At 38.5% G+C, this 18899-nt stretch overlaps 1 protein-coding gene across 1 annotated transcript in view; it reads left to right on the forward strand.

Annotated features, from left to right (window-relative positions):
• The window catches only part of MBD2 (methyl-CpG binding domain protein 2), a 65262-nt gene that overhangs the window by 21758 nt on the left and 24605 nt on the right, over positions 1–18899 (forward strand). Inside the window, exon 4 of the mRNA XM_029921549.1 lies at positions 12541–12678. Coding sequence (XP_029777409.1) covers positions 12541–12678 — 138 coding nt within the window. The remainder of the gene's footprint in view (positions 1–12540; positions 12679–18899) is intronic.

Consider the following 18899-nt stretch of genomic DNA (forward strand, 5'->3'; position numbering starts at 1 on the left):
TGGACTTCTGAAAGGATCTGGTGTACCCCCAGGAACTCCCAGGTCATGCTTTGAGAACTCCTGTCACGTGGTTTGTCATGACTTACTAGGATCGCCTAACAGAGGGGCAAATAGAAGAAAATTATCTTGTCACACTGTCGGTAGTGAATAAATGAATAAATTAGTCTCATGGATAATAAGAAGGAACTTCTAGAAAGGTAGTAGGAGAATTCAGAAACTGTGGTATTATAAAAGCCTAGGAAAGAAAATCTACTTGGATTTCCAAGTTAGAAGGCATCAGGTGACCAGTTAATGAGGAGCCAGAAAGAAGTGTTTCTTTGAATGGCGGAAGGTTTCTGGGAAATGAGAAATTAGAAGCAAAATGTATCCTGCTGTTTTAAAATATTAAAAATTTTGACTTATTATTATTTGATGGGTAATTTGTACACAAGGTGAAAGGATAGTCAATAAAAAAGCCTCCCTCCTTCTCTACCTCTCATGTGCAGTTCTTTTCCTGAGAGGAAACTGCTATTAGGCAGTTTTTTTGTGTGTCCTTCCAGAGCTTCTGTGCATTTACAAACATGTATGTACAGTACATGTGTGTTTTTACCCCCCTCCACAAAAATGATCAGACTACTTTTATGGAGATTGAGGGGTAGAGGAGAGAGGAAAATATTCAGAAGAGAATGCATGACCAAAGAACCTTATCATTATTGTTATTTTTCCTTTAATGAATAAAAGAGGCCAAGAGAAAACCAACAGAGTCAGGTGTCCAGTCTGAGAGTCCATGCTTCAGGGGGCCCTTCAGGAACCTTTGAACTAAGTGCAGTATTTTCTGTTAGGCGTTTTTGCGAGGAGAGAGTCTATCAAATTCTAAAGGAAAATGTAGCTGATAAAGCTAATAACCACTGTTTTAGAAGCAGGAGAGGACGCAAGACCTTGGCAAAAGATAGGAGGGACCAACTCACTTGCTGTATCTCAAGTTAGGCCTTTGTTGAATAGATTGGGGATTTTCAGTTATTGAAAGTAGTACCTTAGTGGGCTGACATTTATCTCCTCAGGACCCTGTGGTAGGATCATTCTGCTTACCAGCTTCTGGTAGAGCATATTCTGTGGTAAGAACTTCCCTTGGATTCTTTCAATCCACACTGAAGAGAGACCTCTTTCCACCAATATTCCTGGCCTTATAGAGAAAAAAGTAACTGAAATCTTTTCCAAAGATGCTGGTATCCTCTTCATCAGTGTAGTAGGCCCTTGTTGAATGGAGTGTCCTCTGGTATCTTTCTAGTGGATATAGTTGAGAGTGAAGAGGGGGAGTGAGCAGATCACAGGTGATAAATTAGCATTTCTAGACCTTGAAGTCCTTAAGGGATTACTGGCATCTCCCTTAATTGTGGGCCTCTGTTGAGTCCAGTTTCTGTTCATTTGAGATGAAATGGACAAAAGTGGAAGTGGGGAGCAAGTAGGTATAGTAGCCTGTTGCTAAATGACGATGGCATAGACGTGTGGTGGTAAAGAGAAGTGGACTGTTTCTAGATCTGTTTTCAGTGTAAAATTTACAGGATTTGCTAATTATTGGGTGTGGAAGATGACAGAAAGAGAAGACTCGAGTGTGAGACCTTAATTTTTAGATGAGTGGGTAGATTGGGTTACCATTCACTGAGATCACCTTAGGAAAATATATGGGTCAATAAAATAAATTTTGAAAATGCAGTTTGAGGTGCTTATTAATCCGATGGAGGTGTCACATAGGCAGTTGGTATGCCAAACTATGAGGTCTCACCTGGAAAGTCATTAGTACTTAGGTAGTATTCCAAGTAATGGGACTAAAGAGATTACCCAGACACAAAGATCTAGAACCAAGCTCTGAGGAAAGCCCAAAACTAGAACTTGGTTAGAGCAGAAGGAATCCAAAAAGTGGGTTGAGAAAGAATGGCTAGTAAGGTAGGAGAGACACGGGAGAGGAGAATGTTTCAAAAGGAAGAGTGAGTGGTTAGTTGTATTGATGCCGCTGAAGGGTTGACTGGAGGGAAACAGAAAGTTCCATTGAGTTTGGCAACATGAAGGTAAATTAATAACCTAGATTTTCAGTGGCAACAGAAGCCAGATTGGGCGGACTTAAAAGTGAGTGAGAGATAAGATGGACAAATCTTTCAGTAAACATTTTTTTGGATAGAAAAGAGAATCACTAGTTGGTAGATTAAAGAGATGCTGATTTGGTTAAACTCCCAATTAAAAAAAAAAATTTTTTTTAACTTTTATTTATTTTTGAGAGAGAGAGACAGAGCACGAATGAGGGAGGAACAGAGGGAGAGGGAGACACAGAATCCGAAACAGGCTCCAGGCTCTGTGCTAATGGCACAGAGCCTGACAAAGGGCTCAAACTCACGAACTTTGAGATCATGACCTGAGCCGAAATCGGCCGCTTAACCGACTAAGCCACCCAGGCACCCCTTAAACTCCCAACTTAAAGACGGAAAAGTTTAAGAACAATGTAGTCTGTAACACAAGTGGAAACACCACAGAGGTCCAGCAAGTTAAGCACGTTTGCGGTGATGGTGATGGTGATGGTGATGATCGATGACGATGATGATGTGATGGAGGCCCATGAAACCTGTACTGGGAAGGGAGGATTATGAAAGGGGTTAAGGAGCAATGAGAACACAAGATAGTCCGTGAATAGTAGATGTTGATGGGGTAAAAGAAAGCAGAGGGCGGTTCTGAGAAAGGGAGCTGCGAGGATAGGAAGTAGGAATTGGGAGAGTGGGATGATTGAGATCCTGGAGATGGCGTAGTCACTAGCACTGACAGCCTGTGGTTGTAATGTTAGGGGAGTGAGGTTGGGCAGAGGAATAGTTCAGAGGACTCGGGATATTGGGGAATTATTCACATGGGTATTGAGGCCTCCCAGAATGAGAACAAGAGTTGGGATGGAGAAGACGGAAATGGAAACTAAAGTCTAGTGAATGAAGAAGAAAGGGAGGAGAGGTGGAGGCTAGTATAGCCAGATATATGAGCTTCAAAGGAACTGGTGTTTTTGAAGGATCAAAAATTGGGGAAATTATTCCAGAAAAATGAGAGAAAAGAGAAGACCCGTGCCACCTCTTGGCCCTTGGATATATAGTTAGGACTCAGAGGTAGGAAGGGTGGGAGGAGAGGGAGGGAAAGAGAAAAGCTTCATTTGAGAGGACGTGAGGCCATCAAAGGATGGCCAAATCAGTGAGTGCAGGAACTGGAGAGAATGTTTAGAGAAAATTCTGGGTATATGGGAAAGCCTGGTTCATCATTCAAGAGTGTATGGGATGAGGATCGGGTGTGGGATGGGTCAAAAGAGTTTGAAAGCCACTGAACAGTGGGGTAGATGAGTGGTGGGTGATAATGTGTGATCTGAGAGACTTTTCAGTCACTACTGAGGAATGTGATATGTGGCGGTATTCCTTTGGGTAATTGTCAGAGCAGAGTACACGGTGAAACATGGTCTGGACTGAGGGCTGACTTTGTGACTCACAGGAAGACACTGGCTGCATCCCACATGTAAGCATAACAAATAGTAATAGATGGCGTAAGTGTGGGGGCCTATTTCTCTTAACATTGAGAATCTCAAGGCAGATAATATAGATAACTTTATTCTTTAAAAATTTCTCTTAGGGGCATCTGGGTGATTCAGTCGGTTGAGTGTCTGGCTTCAGCTCAGGTCATGAATTTACGGTTCGTGGGTTCAGGCCCCGAGACAGGTTCTGTGCTGACAGCTCAGAGCCTGGAGCCTGTCTTCAGATTCTGTGTCTCCCTCCCTCATTCTCTGACCCTCCCCTGCTCATTTTAAATTTTAAAAAATTAAAAAAAATTTTTTTTAATGTTTTATTTATTGAGAGAGAGGGAGAGAACAAGTTGGGGAGGGGCAGAAAGAGTTGAGGACAGAGGATCCACAGCGGGCCCCATGCTGACAGCGGGGAACCCAGTGCGAGGCCTGAACTCACAGACTGCAAGATCATATCCTAAGCTGAAGTCAGAGGCTTAACTGACTGAGCCACCCAGGCACCCCAGGTGACTTTATTCTTTGCATCATAATTTTGAGATGGACATTGCAGACAGCAATGAATTGTAGCATTTTCTACCTGTTTAGCATCTGTGAGTTTAAGCAGAAAATGAGACTATTGAACGGTAATGTCTGCATAACCGAAGATTTTATGTGTAATAGACATTTTATACATCCGTTTATTCCACAGAAAACTTTCAGCATGATGTTATATGCTTAGGCCTTATTGCAGACTCTGAAAATATGGTAAAGGAAGTTTCTGTGCTCCTGGGAGCTTTAATTCTAGTGGTATGACAAACTAATACACCGTTTAAATATCAAGTGCTGTAGTGTGAGTTAAGTAAGCGTGCTTGAGACTGGGTGGCTGTTCAGGCTTAGCAGTCAGGGAAGTTTTTTCCAAGGGGATGATTTTTCGGCTGAGATCTGAATGATAAGAGCTATACAAAAACCACAAGGAAAAGCATACCACGTAAAGGGAATAGCCTGTTTAAAACCCCTAAGGCAGGATAGACTTAGCCTCTGAGGGCAAAGCAGGCCACAATGGCTGGAGTTTAGTGAGAGGGAGAGGCTTCCTAGGTGAGGCCAGGGTAGTAGACAACCTAGTCACCGCTTGTCAAGCCGGCATAAGGAATGGTGCGGGTGCTGTTTTCAGACTCCAGGGAGGGAGCAGTTAGGATTGCTGTGGCTGCTGTAGAAAATGTAGAGGTGCGGAAGTGGAAGTCGGGGGCCAGTGCTCATTCAGGCAGGAAGGGTGGTGACATGGACAATGCTTGTTTAATGAGTGAATAAAGGAGGAAAGGATCAGAGCAAAGGCCTCTTTAGTCCTAGGACGGTTTAGTATTCCCTTGTCCAAAGCACTTCTAATTTTCTCATTGCGGGAACATCCTTAAATAAGCTATCTATTTATTGTTTGCTAATAAATTAGCTTATAAATGAAGGTAAGTTGTCAGCTAACAACACTGTTCCATTCTTTTGGCCAGTTTGAGCAGATACAATTGATCGTGAGCACAGGGTGAGCTGTACAGGTCCACTTATATGCAGGCTCTTTGATAAATACAGGGCAATACTGTACATGTATTTTCTTTTCCTTATGATTTTCTTAAGAACATTTTCTTTAGCTTACTTTGGTGTAAGAATATGGCATACAATACATACAACATAGAAGGTATGTATTAACTATTTATGTTATTCATAAGGCTTCTGGTCACAGTAGGCTACAAGTGGTAAGGTTTTTGGGGAGTCAGAATTATATGTGGATTTTTGACTGTGTGGCAATTAGATGCCCCTAATCCCCACATTGTTCAAGGGTCATCTGTATTTAGATATTCACTGGATAAAGATTGCCTAGGGAGCAAAATGTAAACAGAAGAACTTTACATGTTAGCAAATAGGCTTGCTGATGAGAATAATCTCTTCACAATGATATGTTTATATTGTAATTTAGTGCTTTAAATTTATCCAAGTATTATAGATAGAACCTTTTGAGAGGGCTTGGCTTGACTTTCATGATAATACCAAAGGTAGGTTTGGCATCATAGTAGCCCATGCTACGCCTTGGGCAAGATTTATTTTCAGTGCTCAGGTTTTTGTGTTGGCGATTGAGGTCTGTCTCACTGAGTCTTATAGGTCCTGAAGAGTTCCCTGACATTGTAGACTGTAAGTCAGCAAGAGAAGTAAGCCCTACAGAATATGATCTATGTGATTATCTTCACAATTCTCCCAAGGACGTATACACAGCTAGTGCCCGCCGAGATGTAAAGGAGATAATGAATCCACACAGTAGATGCCTTAGTTGGAGTAGAGCTGCTTTTCAGTATTTGGTTGAAACTCATTTCGATCTTTTGCTGTAAGTCCATTACTGACTTCTTATTAACTAAAGCTGTAAGAAGTTACTTTTCAAGTCGAACTCCTCAAAACTTGTTTTCAATGATGAATTTCACTCCACCTCTTCAGTTAACTACAAGTGTAAGTTCCTTTTAGTGAGCTCAAAATATATGCCATCTACTCTTTTTTTAATCTCATTGGTCTCCTTAAAAAAAAACCTTACTCTTTGCATATTATACTAAGTGGATTTTCAGTACAAAATCCTAGATCCCAGGTATTTTTTCTTTAGTTTTTGCAAAAGCCTATGAAGTTTGCAGAACTTTGTGAATATATTAAAAAAACACCACTGAATCGTACACTTAAAAATGATGATATTTATGGTATGTGAATTCTATCCCAGTTTAAAAAAAATCAGATTGTAAAGCCCTTTGCCTTATTGGCTTTTGATTTTGTGGAAAGGCATTAACTATAGCCACTGTACATATTCTGGAACAAATCTGAAATTATTTTTTTTGATGATCTTGGTTTAATCTAACTCAGGCTCCCCTCTTTGTGAACCAGGGATGGCTTTTCTCCTGGAAAAGCTTAATAGGTTTAAGTTCCTAGGTTTCAGTAGCATGCTCAAAAACACATTAATGATGATAATAGAAAGAGCAGCTATTCGGAATTTACATGCCAATGTGACCATAAAATATGCACCTATTTTGTTGTCTTCTCCCAGAATATAAGCTCTGAGGCAGGGGTGTGTGTGTGTGTGTGTGTGTGTGTGTCTGTCTGTCTGTCTGTCTGTCTGTCTTTGTGTTTTGATGACTGTATACTCAGCATACCATCAGAGTCTGGCACATAGTAGGCACTCAGTATTTGTTCAGTGACTAGATGAAAGCTGCATTAGGCAGCAGCATTAATCATGCATTATCTTGTGTGATGTTTGTAAGAATCTTATGAATGGTTATTGTTATTATCGTCATTTACAGATGAGAAAAGTGATCCCCAAAATACAAAGCCTTTGCTTCTCAAGTTGGGGCATGAATATCTCTTGGGGGTTATGTATTACATGGAAACCCATAGAATTAAAATGATACTTGAATGATACTTGGAAGTATCAGTTTTGTTTGAACATTTTGGGTAGGTAGAGCAACATTTTTTACATTAAAAGAAACACGGCTAATTTTTAAAAGTGCAAAATTTGCAAGAATGCTAAAGATGAAATGAGTCCTTTTGGTTCTTGTCATAGAATATGTACAGTTCTGAACTGTTACTCAGTTTTATTTCAAAGCTAGGCTGGGAAAAGTGATATTTAGAATATATAATTTAAGTTCCTGCTGTTCAAACTATGCTATAGAAAGACTTCCATAGTATATACAGCATGTGTGGTTTTAAAGGAATGTGTCTATATTCTTCTAGACACACACTTTCCTGCAGTTGATCTGAACATGCCCGAGATGGAGGCACAAACTCTTTTCCCCCCATTCCCCTTTTGTAGTCCATGTTCTCCCATTTTATCGAAGAGCGTACTTTTTACTAGTCTGCCATACTACTATGTGCAAAATGTTTGGTCTCCAGTAAAGGAATAATTTGAAATACTGGTGTTGATGCCAAGAAAATGAATTACTTGGTAACAGCCAAGACTTTCTGCCAGTAAAGTTCTTTGTCTAGAATTTGCAGAGCACTTTAGTAGACTTCAATTACTGAAATTTTTTGCTGGTTTACTATGTGATATTTTGACATGTAACTCAAGTTCAAAGAATTGACAATGACAATAAAACTCACTTCTATTTACTCATTTATGCAAGTAGGGTTTCTTGCTGTTACATCTACAAAAAAATGAAAGATCGGAATGGAATTGGTACTAAATCTTGGGCCTGGCCCAGCATCCATCCCAGCCCATGAAGTTACTAAAACAATTTTTTTAACGTTTATTTATTATTTTTGAGAGAGCATAAGCAGGGGAGGGTCAGAGAGAGAGGGAGACACAGAATCTGAAACAGGCTCCAGGCTCTGAGCTGTCAGCACAGAGTCCGACGCGGGGCTTGAACCCACGAACCTTGAGATCATGACCTGAGCCGAAGCTGGACGCTTAACCAACTGAGCCACCCAGACACCCCAACATTTATTTATTTTTGAGAGACAGAGCATGAGCAGGGGGAGGGGCAGAGAGAGAGGGAGACACAAAATCCACAGGAGACTCCAGGCTCTGAGCTGTCAGCATAGAGCCTAACGCAGGGCTCGAACCCACGAACCACAAAATAATGACCTGAGCTGAAGTCGGACACTCAACTGACTGAGCCAACCAGTCGCCCTAAGGTTATTTTTAAATAAAAAATTCTCTTCTTTAAGACGTCTAATTTTAATCTCATTCATTAACATGTAAATTACTTTTGGGGTAGTTATATACTAGTAATGTAGTAAATCAAAAGACATTTTTTAATCACTACTTTATGGTCACAAAAAGTTAAAAAAAATAATCTCATGACATATATATGATCAACTAAAGGTTTTCAAGTTTAAAAGAGGAAATAACTTTAAGAATGGAATCATTCAAAGAGAAAAAGGAGTGGAATAAAGTGTGTAATTGAAAAGTTCACATACAAGTGGTCGATGGTGGATATATTTAGATTGTTAGATACAGTTTAAAGTGATAGGTTTATTATCAAAATGAAAATAAAATAAAAATTTAAAAGATAAAGTGATAGGTTTATTATCAAAGTGTCAGTATGTAAAATGTGTAGTGCCTTCTTTGCAGTTATTTACATTACAGTTTGAAATAGTCTTGATGTCAGCTCTCAAATGTAGATGAGATAGATATTTTCAAAAAAATTTTAACCCGCAGGAATGCGAAACTTTTAAAATCACTGGTTTATGACACATGCTCTTACTCCGTCTCTTTAATTATCCTCTTTTCTAGCCTAAGTTAGACCCACCGACAGGCTACATGGTAATTAGACCATGTGGGTGTTTAGGCCCTTTAAGAATCACCTTCACCAAGTTTCCTTTAAATTTTATATTCTTGGCTTTTATGGAAGGTCACTGAAAAAAAAACAATTGAAATTTGCTTAGTTTTGTTGTGATGTTACTTTTTTTTCTAGATTTAATACTAGGACAGCTTTGTTTCCCTCATTAGTTGGTATACTTTATTCTCTCTGACCTGATATCTATATAATTTCATGTTTTTCTTTTTCATCCAGAATCCTAAAAATTTCAGATCCACTTTTGATGCTCAGCTCTAGTATTGATCACTATTAATCTTTTCAAAGGAAATTTGTTTCCTTCCTGTCGCTGATTTTCTATTTTTAAAAATTAATTTTTATTGTGTGTTCTTTCTGAATGTAGAAAGATCCTTTTCAGAGATATTTATTAGAAAGGGATGAAGTAAAAATTTTTTTAAATTTTAAAGTTTTGTTTTTGTATTCCAGCACCTAGGAGGAGAGAATAGTCTCAAAAATTATTTGAGTACTTCCAGCCTAATGTACACATTATTATAAAATACATTCAATTTTGATTTGAGGGCTAACCTGTATACTGAGAAGATTGATCTAGGTTGGAAGTTCTTTCTAATATTAGAATGTGTGTGTGCAAGTCTAATTTTGTGATCTAAGAAACCTCTGCTTTACTTTTCCTCATGCTGAAAGGGAAGATTACAACTATAAGAATAGCCTTAATCTTGTTTCATTAAAAAAAGTGTTTGTTTGGGGCAGGCATTCTGGGGGAACTCAGTCTGTTAAGCGTCTGACTCTTGATTTCGGCTCATGTCTTGATCCCAGGGTCATGGGATCGAGCTGCGTGTTGTGCTCTGCTTTGAGCGTGGAGCCTGCGTAGGATTCTCTCTCCCTCTCTCTCTCTCCCCCTCTCTCCCTCCCTCCCTCCCTCCTTCCCTTTCTCTCTCTCTCTCTCTCTCTCTCTCTCTCTCTCTCTCTCTCTCTCTCTCCCCCCCTCCCTCCCTCCCCCTACCCCCCTTTCTCCCTCTGTTTCTCCCTCTGTCTCTCCCCCCCCTCCTTCCCTCTTTCCCTCTTTCCTTCTTCCCTCCCCGTGTTCCCCTATCCCCAGCTCGTGTTCTCTTTCTCTCAAAAAAAAAAAGTGTTCGCTTTATAATTCATAAATTATGGCAGATTGGTAGTTATTTAGAAGGATTCAGACACACAACTGGGCCTAAACAGTGATGACTTCACTCTTCAGGTAAGAGTGTTAAAAAAAAATTTACTATTTTTGTAACAGTTTCTGGGAAAACCAGTTAGTCCAGTTTTTCAGATTACATGCTACTGTTTTGGAATACAAAATTCATTAGTGAAAAATGCTGTCGTCTGAGTTTCAAGCCAGGTAAAAGGAGAAAACATAATAAAAACCAAAATAAGATCAAGAGGAAAGTAACACAGCATACTCTTGAATAATCTCTGACTCCCACTGAGGAATGCACTATCTCCTCAGTTAATGGGAATTGTATTTTGAATATTTTTAGCCAGTTTTTTCTTCTAATTTTTACATTATACCAACAGCGTAAGTTAATGAAAAAAAAATAACCTTACCATTGTAGAACCAACAGTTTTATATGTTTCGTTAATAGTCTTTGTGGATTCAGGATTCATTTAGAAAGAGTCTCCGCCGTTTCCCTTAAGATGAGAATTGGAGAGGCTCTGCTGTGCACACAAACAGCTGCGGTGCGCTGGCTGTCCAGTGACACCGTCGTGTTCTAACACCAGCTGAGGGCACGTTCTTTGCGAATGAAGACACTAAAAACCAAACAAGTATTGTTTAGTAATCTATGCTAATTATACTAGTGACAGGAAAAGTTCTCTGTCAGCTTCTCTAGGATAAAGTATTGCCTATTTTCTAGTTTGGGTAGCTTCATTCTAAGGGCCTCAGAATGCTCTAGATGTCATATCAGAGGTGTCCAAACCTGTGCATCACAGAATTACTAGGAGAGCTTTGTAACTGTGCATTCCTGGAGCACCCGGGTGGCTCAGTCGGTTAAGCGTCTGGCTTCGGCTCAGGTCATGATCTCATGGTTCGTAGGTTTGGGCCCTGTGTCCGGCTCTGCTGACAGCTAGCTCAGAGCCTGGAGCCTGCTTCAGATTCTGCGTCTCCCTCACTCTCTGACCCTCCCCTACTCACACTGTCTTCTCTCTGTCTCTCAAAAATAAATAAACATAAAAAAACAAACTGTACATCCCTAGGCTTCACACTTTTAAAGAGGGTGTCCTAAGTGATAATTTTGCAGCCTATCCCTCAAAGTTGCTCACTTTTAAATCAAAGATTTTGAAAATATATAAAGATAAGAAAGCTAAATACCTAAGAAAAAGTCTTATTTAAGATGAGTATGCCTCGGGGCACCTGGCTGGCTCAGTTGGAAGAGCAGGTGACTCTTCATCTTAGGGTTGTGGATTAGAGCCCCATGTTGGGTGTAGAAATTGCTAAAAAAGTAAATGCAAAAGACCATGTCTTCTAAAGGTAAGCACATACATTGGGAGGAAATTGAATGAGATAAAGGAATGACAAGCATGCGTAGTACATACAGAGGAGAAGGGGTGGAGGGAAGTGGGTGGAGGGGGTGGAAAGTGTGGAGCGTGGGTGGTGATGGAGACATTTAGTAGTGGGTCCAAGTAGTACTGTAATTGTCAGCTTATTTTGATGCCTACCTTTCTAGGCATTGATGACGTTCCGTAAGCAGAGGTCACAAACTCAACACTTACAGGGCTCAGACAGGTAATGCAAACATGAGTTGTTGAGGAATTTTGCTAAAGGAGAACCTTGACATCTCTTGTGAACAGCTATTACTAGTTAATTATGGCCTCTTGTGACCAAATCAGGTCTGGTATTTCTAGATCTTTGAGTCTGAAAGAGAAGTAGATTCTAGAGTTTATGTGATACCTCCATATTTGTAGATGTTGGCTCATCTATTAGACACTAAAAACTGAATGAAATACATTTATGGGTTAAACTTCATCCTGCAACCAATTTGCAATCTTTGTTTTAGAGTAGTAGAATCAGGGTCACCTGAGACCTTAATAGAAAGGCAAATGCCCAGGAACCACCTCGAATCTCTACTGAATCCGACTCTAGCAGATAGGCCCAGGAATCTGTGTTTTAATAAACCCTCTGGGTGGTTCTGATGTGTGCTGACGTTTGAGAACCAGTGTTTTGGAGTCTGAAAGTTGATAACACAATTTTTATCTGGTGATAGTTGTAAAGACAAAAGTTCATTGAATATCCTGTAGATTTATCAAGTATATTTCCATATCAAAAATATCAGGTATGTTCTTTTCACATATAGATGACCTTATATAATATATATATATATTTTTTTGCCAGAATCAGAACATACAGTGATTAAATCACATTTTGTTTTTCCCCCTCCTTCCTTGCCCCTGCATTCCCCATGGTTAGAACCTTGCAAATGAGCTTAAAAGGAACTCTGTGCCACATTTTGCCTTCACTAGGGCACATCTTAGATTTTATTTGCTGATTGATTAAAAGAAGGGAGATGGGTTAAATAGGTGGTGTGGATTAAGGAGTGCCCTTGTGACTGGGCATCAGGCGTTGTGTAGATGTGTTGAATTGCTAGTTTTACATATGAAACTAATATTGTACTGTATGTTAACTAACTAGAATTTAAATAAGAACTTAAAAAAGTAATGGATAATGAATTAATAAAAAATTCATCAAATCATATGTAACATATATTAATGAAAACATGCTTATATCCACAGGGTAAACCAGACTTGAATACAACATTGCCAATTAGACAAACCGCATCAATTTTCAAACAACCAGTAACCAAAGTCACAAATCATCCTAGTAATAAAGTGAAATCAGACCCACAACGAATGAATGAGCAGCCACGTCAGGTAAGAATCTGCTTGGTTCTCCAATCTTGTCAGACAAGTCTGGTATTTTTACCGGACATAGTTCAAGTAAACCGGTTAAAATGGAAGATATTTGGAAAGAAAATTGTTTTATGTTTCTAGGCTATTATATGAATGCTGGAGAATAGCTCCTAACAATATTTAGGTAAAATGTCTTAAGAAAAAAGTTAATTAAAAATGAATCTAAATTAATATTATGGACTACATTTTTGTGCTTTTGTGCGGTAATGTACGTCAGATTTGCTTTTGCTAATCTTAGTTTTTTGAGAGATTATCTTTCCAGGGATAATATTTCCTACGAGGCTGAAGCATGTAGTTGGTGTTGCTTAGTTTAAAAATATTTTCGATTTTATAGAAACTACTTTTTGTTCTGATTTCTTATTATATGACAGCCGTCCCTCCCCTTTTGAAAAACAATTAAATAAACTTTGTCAATATGGTATATTGTCCTGTGACTTCCAATTTTGCAGAAATTCAGTTTATATTTCTCTTTCTTTATTGCTTCAAACTGTATTGCACCAGAATCCGTTCTTAGGAAAAAAGTATTATCTGAAAGGCCTCCCTTCTGTTTAATAATGCCATATCGCCAGGGGAGGGAGACTTGACAAAATGCTTACCTTTCCAAGCAACCTTGCTTATTCATTCCCTAATTGTGGTCAACAAGTTTAGGTGCCTTGGGAATTTTTAGTAGCAGTTGGGGTGAGGGAGTGGAGGGAGAAACATCTGTGCATATTTTTTTCTCTCCTTTCTCTGCCTCCTCCCACTTACAGATTAGAAATGCCGAGTTCCCTACGACGATTATCCTTTGCTCTCATATTCCCCGTTTAGATGCCTCACTCCACCTTTTCATTTGAATTTTGTTTTCCACTAGTCCCTCAAGGGTCTCATCTCCAGACTTCATAAAGGATTGGGCCAAAACTTTCAGACAGTTGCTCTAGAAGAAACTACATAAAGAAATTCAGTTCCCACATCCTCTGTAGTGTTTTTTCCTCTTCAGGTGAGCCAGGAAAACAGAAGATATTTGGAGCCACATTGGATCAGCATCTTGCTATAGATGTCTCAAGATTTGAAGTTCTAAACTTGCTTTACTGTTGGTCCCCAAGAGATTCAACAGGGGCCATGTAAGTGTGACACATCCAATATAAAAGATGCGTACCTGCATGTGCCTTTAGGCTCTTGTCACCACCGAGGTTTTCTTTGGGCCATTCAGCTTTCTGTGCCAGGCTTTTCCCTTCTGTTCTAGTACTGCACCCAGTGGTAGTCACCAAACCGCGGTGGTTTTAGCATATTCATTACCACAGGGAAGGGATTCTGCCATTCTGAACTTTTGCCCGCCTCGGTAAAGCCGTCCCCTGATTATAGTCTTCCTTAGATACTGTCTAAAGTCTTGAACATCTTGTCCTTTGGCTTTTTGGTGATTTTTAAATCATTTCCTTGTAAAGACTTTCTCAATTGAAATTTTTCAAAGTATATGAGTGGGTAAGACAGTTTGCTTCAAAAAGCCTGAAAGATAAAGAACATGGAATAACCCATAGTTTCACACTGGAAATTTGAGTTGCCTCATTAAGAATAGGGAGTAGGTGGATTGTATCCTCATCTTTTCTTTGCCAAGCCATTCTCAGTGAAGTCTCCAAACCCAAATATTGTAAAGACCAATTGAGTAGCAAATTATGACGATGTAAACAGTAACTGTTTTCTGTACCTGAGTTCAGTCACAGATTCTAACAACTGTAGTAATTGTATTTACTGGGGTTACCTGGCCATAGGGACCCTGGTAATGGAGATTTTTAAAGCTGAAATAATCAGGTTAGTTGCTCCTTATTCACTGATAACATTGAGTAGTTTTACATTTTCCTTCTTTTATTAACGTTTATGAGACTGTTCTCAAGAAAAGAATATGTCAAAAAACCTAAAATCCCACCTCCTCTTCTCCCACTCCCCCAAACGTTATATCATTTTAAACCCAGATCTTTTGAGGATTTTATCTTCCTTTTAGCTTGCATAGACGGGAAGTGTTAAAATTATTTAGGAGGTTACTTCCTCGAAATTTTGAACTCTTTTTAACTTTATCTTCATGTCACCTGATGGTTTTTGCTGGGTGTTTTCTTTCCCCTTGCTTAATCATCAGTATAAGAATTGAAGGAGTATTTGACTACTGTCTCCCTTAAAGGATTTCAAAATAAAGGATGGGGCATTGGACAATTATAGGAAAATAGAGACAACTTTCATATTAATGTTTGAGAAATCATAATCTGTCATTCTGACTGTTTCAGTTTAGATTCAGGCTTTTTAGTAAAGGAAAGATGTTGATTTAAATTATATTTTGATGTACATATGTCAGATGTGTGCTGATCAGCTATCATTGTTGAGGAGATAGTTGACAAAAAAAAACAACCCCACATAGGCAAAAATAATTTTCTTCCGCTGTGCTTTCACACAGTCTCGATGAACTAGGTCGGGAGCATGAATTGCCAGATACTCCATTTGGAGAACTTTGATCATCCAGTAAATAACTAGACAAGAGTGGTTTCTATTTTTGAGGTAGATATGAATGTTTTTATTCTTTAACCAGGTCACAGTCTTTTAATAAAGTATTCAAGCTAGTGGGCTTGTAATTCTTAGGGACGTAGGACTGGGATTGGACTTTTGGATGTTAACTGGGTTCTGCCTTGAATAGTTTGAAGTGATTAGTTTAGACGTGATGCAATCATAGAAACGAATGATTCGGTCTTATATAATAAACATCCTATGCCTGCATCTTTGTGTGGCTATCTGATTTGATTTCGGTAAAATATATGAATTACAAATTTCTGATGTATTGATTCCTTAAAAATGCCTTAGCTTTAAAATTGCAAATTAGTATGTGTAAGCAAAAGTGCATTAAACAGAATTCATCAGTGATATCGGCCTGTAATTAAAACCTACTTATGACGGGGCAAGTAGACATTTATATATATACAACCAGCATATTTGACAAGTGCTTGTCTCTCCCTCAGATTAAACAGAAGTTCCTATTACTGCAAATAGTAAAATCATTGAAACGTTCTTATTTAGTCAGATATATAGAACATTCAAAAATCTTTTTAATTTGACATAATTATTTTGCTGTTAAGGCTATCTTTCCTATTTTTCACCCCTCAGTGTGTGAATAACTCACATTTCTGTTTCTTTGTCATTTCTTTGATGCTGTCATCTTTGATATTTTCTAGTGTCTCACTTTTTCTTTAATCCTCAACTCAAAGAAACTTCGTTTTTGAGACATTACTTCTTCTTTTTAATTATTATGTTATGGGCTGCTCATAGGCTGAAGTTTGTTTTTGATAGTCTTTGTATATTAATTACATTTCCTACAGAATATTCACTTTGTTTATTACCAGAAAATAAATATTTAAGAATTAGCGAAGAAGTGGATTTAAATGTTCTATTTGGTCTTAGATTTTTTTTCCTTTTGTTAATTCTTCTTTCAAAAGATAGGAATTTTCCTTTACTCCCTTCTAGAAGTGAGACTTTTTTTTAGAATTTTTTTTCCCAGTTTTATTGAGATATAATTGACCCCCAACATTGTCTAAGCTTAAGGTCTACAATGCAGTGATGATTTGATACACATTAACACTGCAAAAGGATAACCACAGTAAGGTTAGTTAGCACATCCATCACTTCACAGAATTGCCATTTTTTGTTCTTGTTATGGTTGTGCAGTGGTGGTAAAAACATTTAAGATGTCCCTTAGCAACTTTTAAGAATATAATACAGTGCTGTTAACTGTAGTCACTGTGCTGTATGTTAGGTCCCCAGAACTTAGTCATCTTATAACTGGAAGTTTGTACCCTGTAACCAACTCCACCCCATCCATCCCTACCCCTACCCACCACCGATCCACTCTTGGTTTCTCTGAGTTACAGCGTTTTTAGATTCGACATATAAGTAAGATCATATATGTCTGCCTGACGTATTTCCCATAGCAGAATGCCTTGAGATTCATCCATTGTTATCAGACACGGCAGGATTTCCTTCCTTTTTATGGCTGATAATATTTCTTTATCCATTCATCCATCAATGAGCACTTAGATTGTTTCCATGTCTTGGCTATTGTAAATAATACTGCAGTGAACATCGGCATGCAGGTATCTCTTCAAGATAGTAATTTTTTTCCCCTTTGGGTATATACTAAGAAGTGGGGTTGCTGGATCAAATGAGAGTTGTATTTTTAATTTTTTGAGAAACCTTCACACTGTTTTCCATAGTAGCTGCACTGGTTTACATTCCCAACAGTGTACAGGTGTTCCCTTCTTCCACATCCTCGCTAGCGTTTAATATCTCTTGTCTTTTTGATAGTAACCAAGAATGACTATTTTAAAATATGTTAGAAGAAACTTTCAAGGTGAAGTTAAAATTTAAAAACATGCGCACTTTATATTTTTGTCTTTTACAGTTTATTGTCAAGTTGGTTTCCATATGACACCCAGTGCTCATCCCAACAAGTGCCCTCCTCCAGGCCCATCACCCCCCTTCCCTCCCCCCCTCCGCCATCAGCCCTCAGTTTGTCAGTATTCAAGAGTCTCTCATGGTTTGCCTCCCTCGCTCTCCCCAACTATTTTTTTCCCCTTCCCCTCCCCCATGGTCCTCTGTTAGGTTTCTCCTGTTAGACCTAGGAGTGAAAACATATGGTATCTGCCCTTCTCTGCCTGACTTATTTCACTTAGCATAACACCCTCAAGTTCCATCCACGTTGCTACAAACGGCCAGATTTCATTCTTTCTCATTGCCAAGGCATGTGCACTTTAAAGACATTGTGTATGAAAAGTTTGTAAATATTCTCAGTATTCAGTTATTATAACCCAGGAAATTATTCTTCATTCTAGATGTTCTAAGAGCATTTACTTTTTCCTAACCTTGGAAGGTTATTTCTAGCATAGTCTTGTTTTAGTGTTTTGATGATTGAAGCTAAGGCACAGAGTTCCATGAGGGACATTATATTCCTTTTTTTCTAGACAGAAAAATTAGCTTCCTGGGCAGAGGAAATGGATGATGTGTTGTCCTGAAATACTTAAAAGCATTATTCCGGGTGATGGAGGGGAGATGCCGTGTACAAAGGGTCAAATAAAATAGTACAGACATAGGCTATAGGTAGGTGTTCCAGAAGGGTGATTTTACTGTGGGTAGGGTGGTTGGGGAGACCTTTAGAAAAGATACAGGACATACGCTGAATGTTGCTGATTGAGGGGATTAAGAAAAGCAGGTGGAAGGGTGAGGACACTCCCAATTAGGGAGAGTAGTGTTAGCAAAGCTGTTGCAGTGGAAATGGACAGGGAATGAAAAGACGCTGTTTGGAGGTCAGGGTTTTCATGGGAAGTAGCGGGAGCTGAGAATGTTGTGACGGGTTTCCTTAAGTGTCAGTCTTTATAAATTTAAAAAACGTTATCATTTGTAATATTTATAAGAGATTTGGGATAGAAAAGAACAAATGCTCATTCCTTTTTTTATTATTCAGTTACAGTACTTTAGCATTTTTATACTTTTTAAATCTTTTAATGTACCTTTTGATGACATAATGATCATACTGTATATATACTTAATATGTATACATACCATTATATACATTTTAGCCATGTTTTATATAGTTTATGTGCTGTAGTTTTATAATTAATTTATATTATTCCAAGAACTGTGTGTTATGCTAGCATATGACTTAATCATTTCCATATTGTTATTTCTATTTTTCACTATTATAGGTAGTACTCCAGTGAGTATTTTTATATACGTAAGATCCTTCTTATGTCTTACATTGTTTCATCAGAGTAGATTCCCAGAAATACGATTAGTTTGAATGCTTATGATTTTGACACATACTGGCAAGTTGATTGCCAAAAGGTTGCACCAATGTAAAAGTCTGTAGACAAGTCAATGCATTCCAGTTTTAGCTTTTTTTCATTGTCACTGCATATATCAGTGCTTTTTCTTGTTGGTAGCTCGGTATATAAAAATGGTATTTCATTTTAAATTTGCATGTATTTGAATACTTGTGAAGTTGAACAAACTAAAGCATTTGTGTTTAACTTTGCAAACAAAATGTTTAGAGGATTTTGAACAAGGGAGTAGCTTTTTTATTACCCCTTGGACCTGAATGTGAGCATTATCTCCTTGTAGCCTAAGGCTAATGCCAGTATCTGTGCTCCCCAGATGCATTCCCCCCCCCCCCCCCC

The sequence above is a fragment of the Suricata suricatta genome, chromosome 14 (assembly GCF_006229205.1).
Source record: "Suricata suricatta isolate VVHF042 chromosome 14, meerkat_22Aug2017_6uvM2_HiC, whole genome shotgun sequence".
NCBI classification, from domain to species: domain Eukaryota; kingdom Metazoa; phylum Chordata; class Mammalia; order Carnivora; family Herpestidae; genus Suricata; species Suricata suricatta.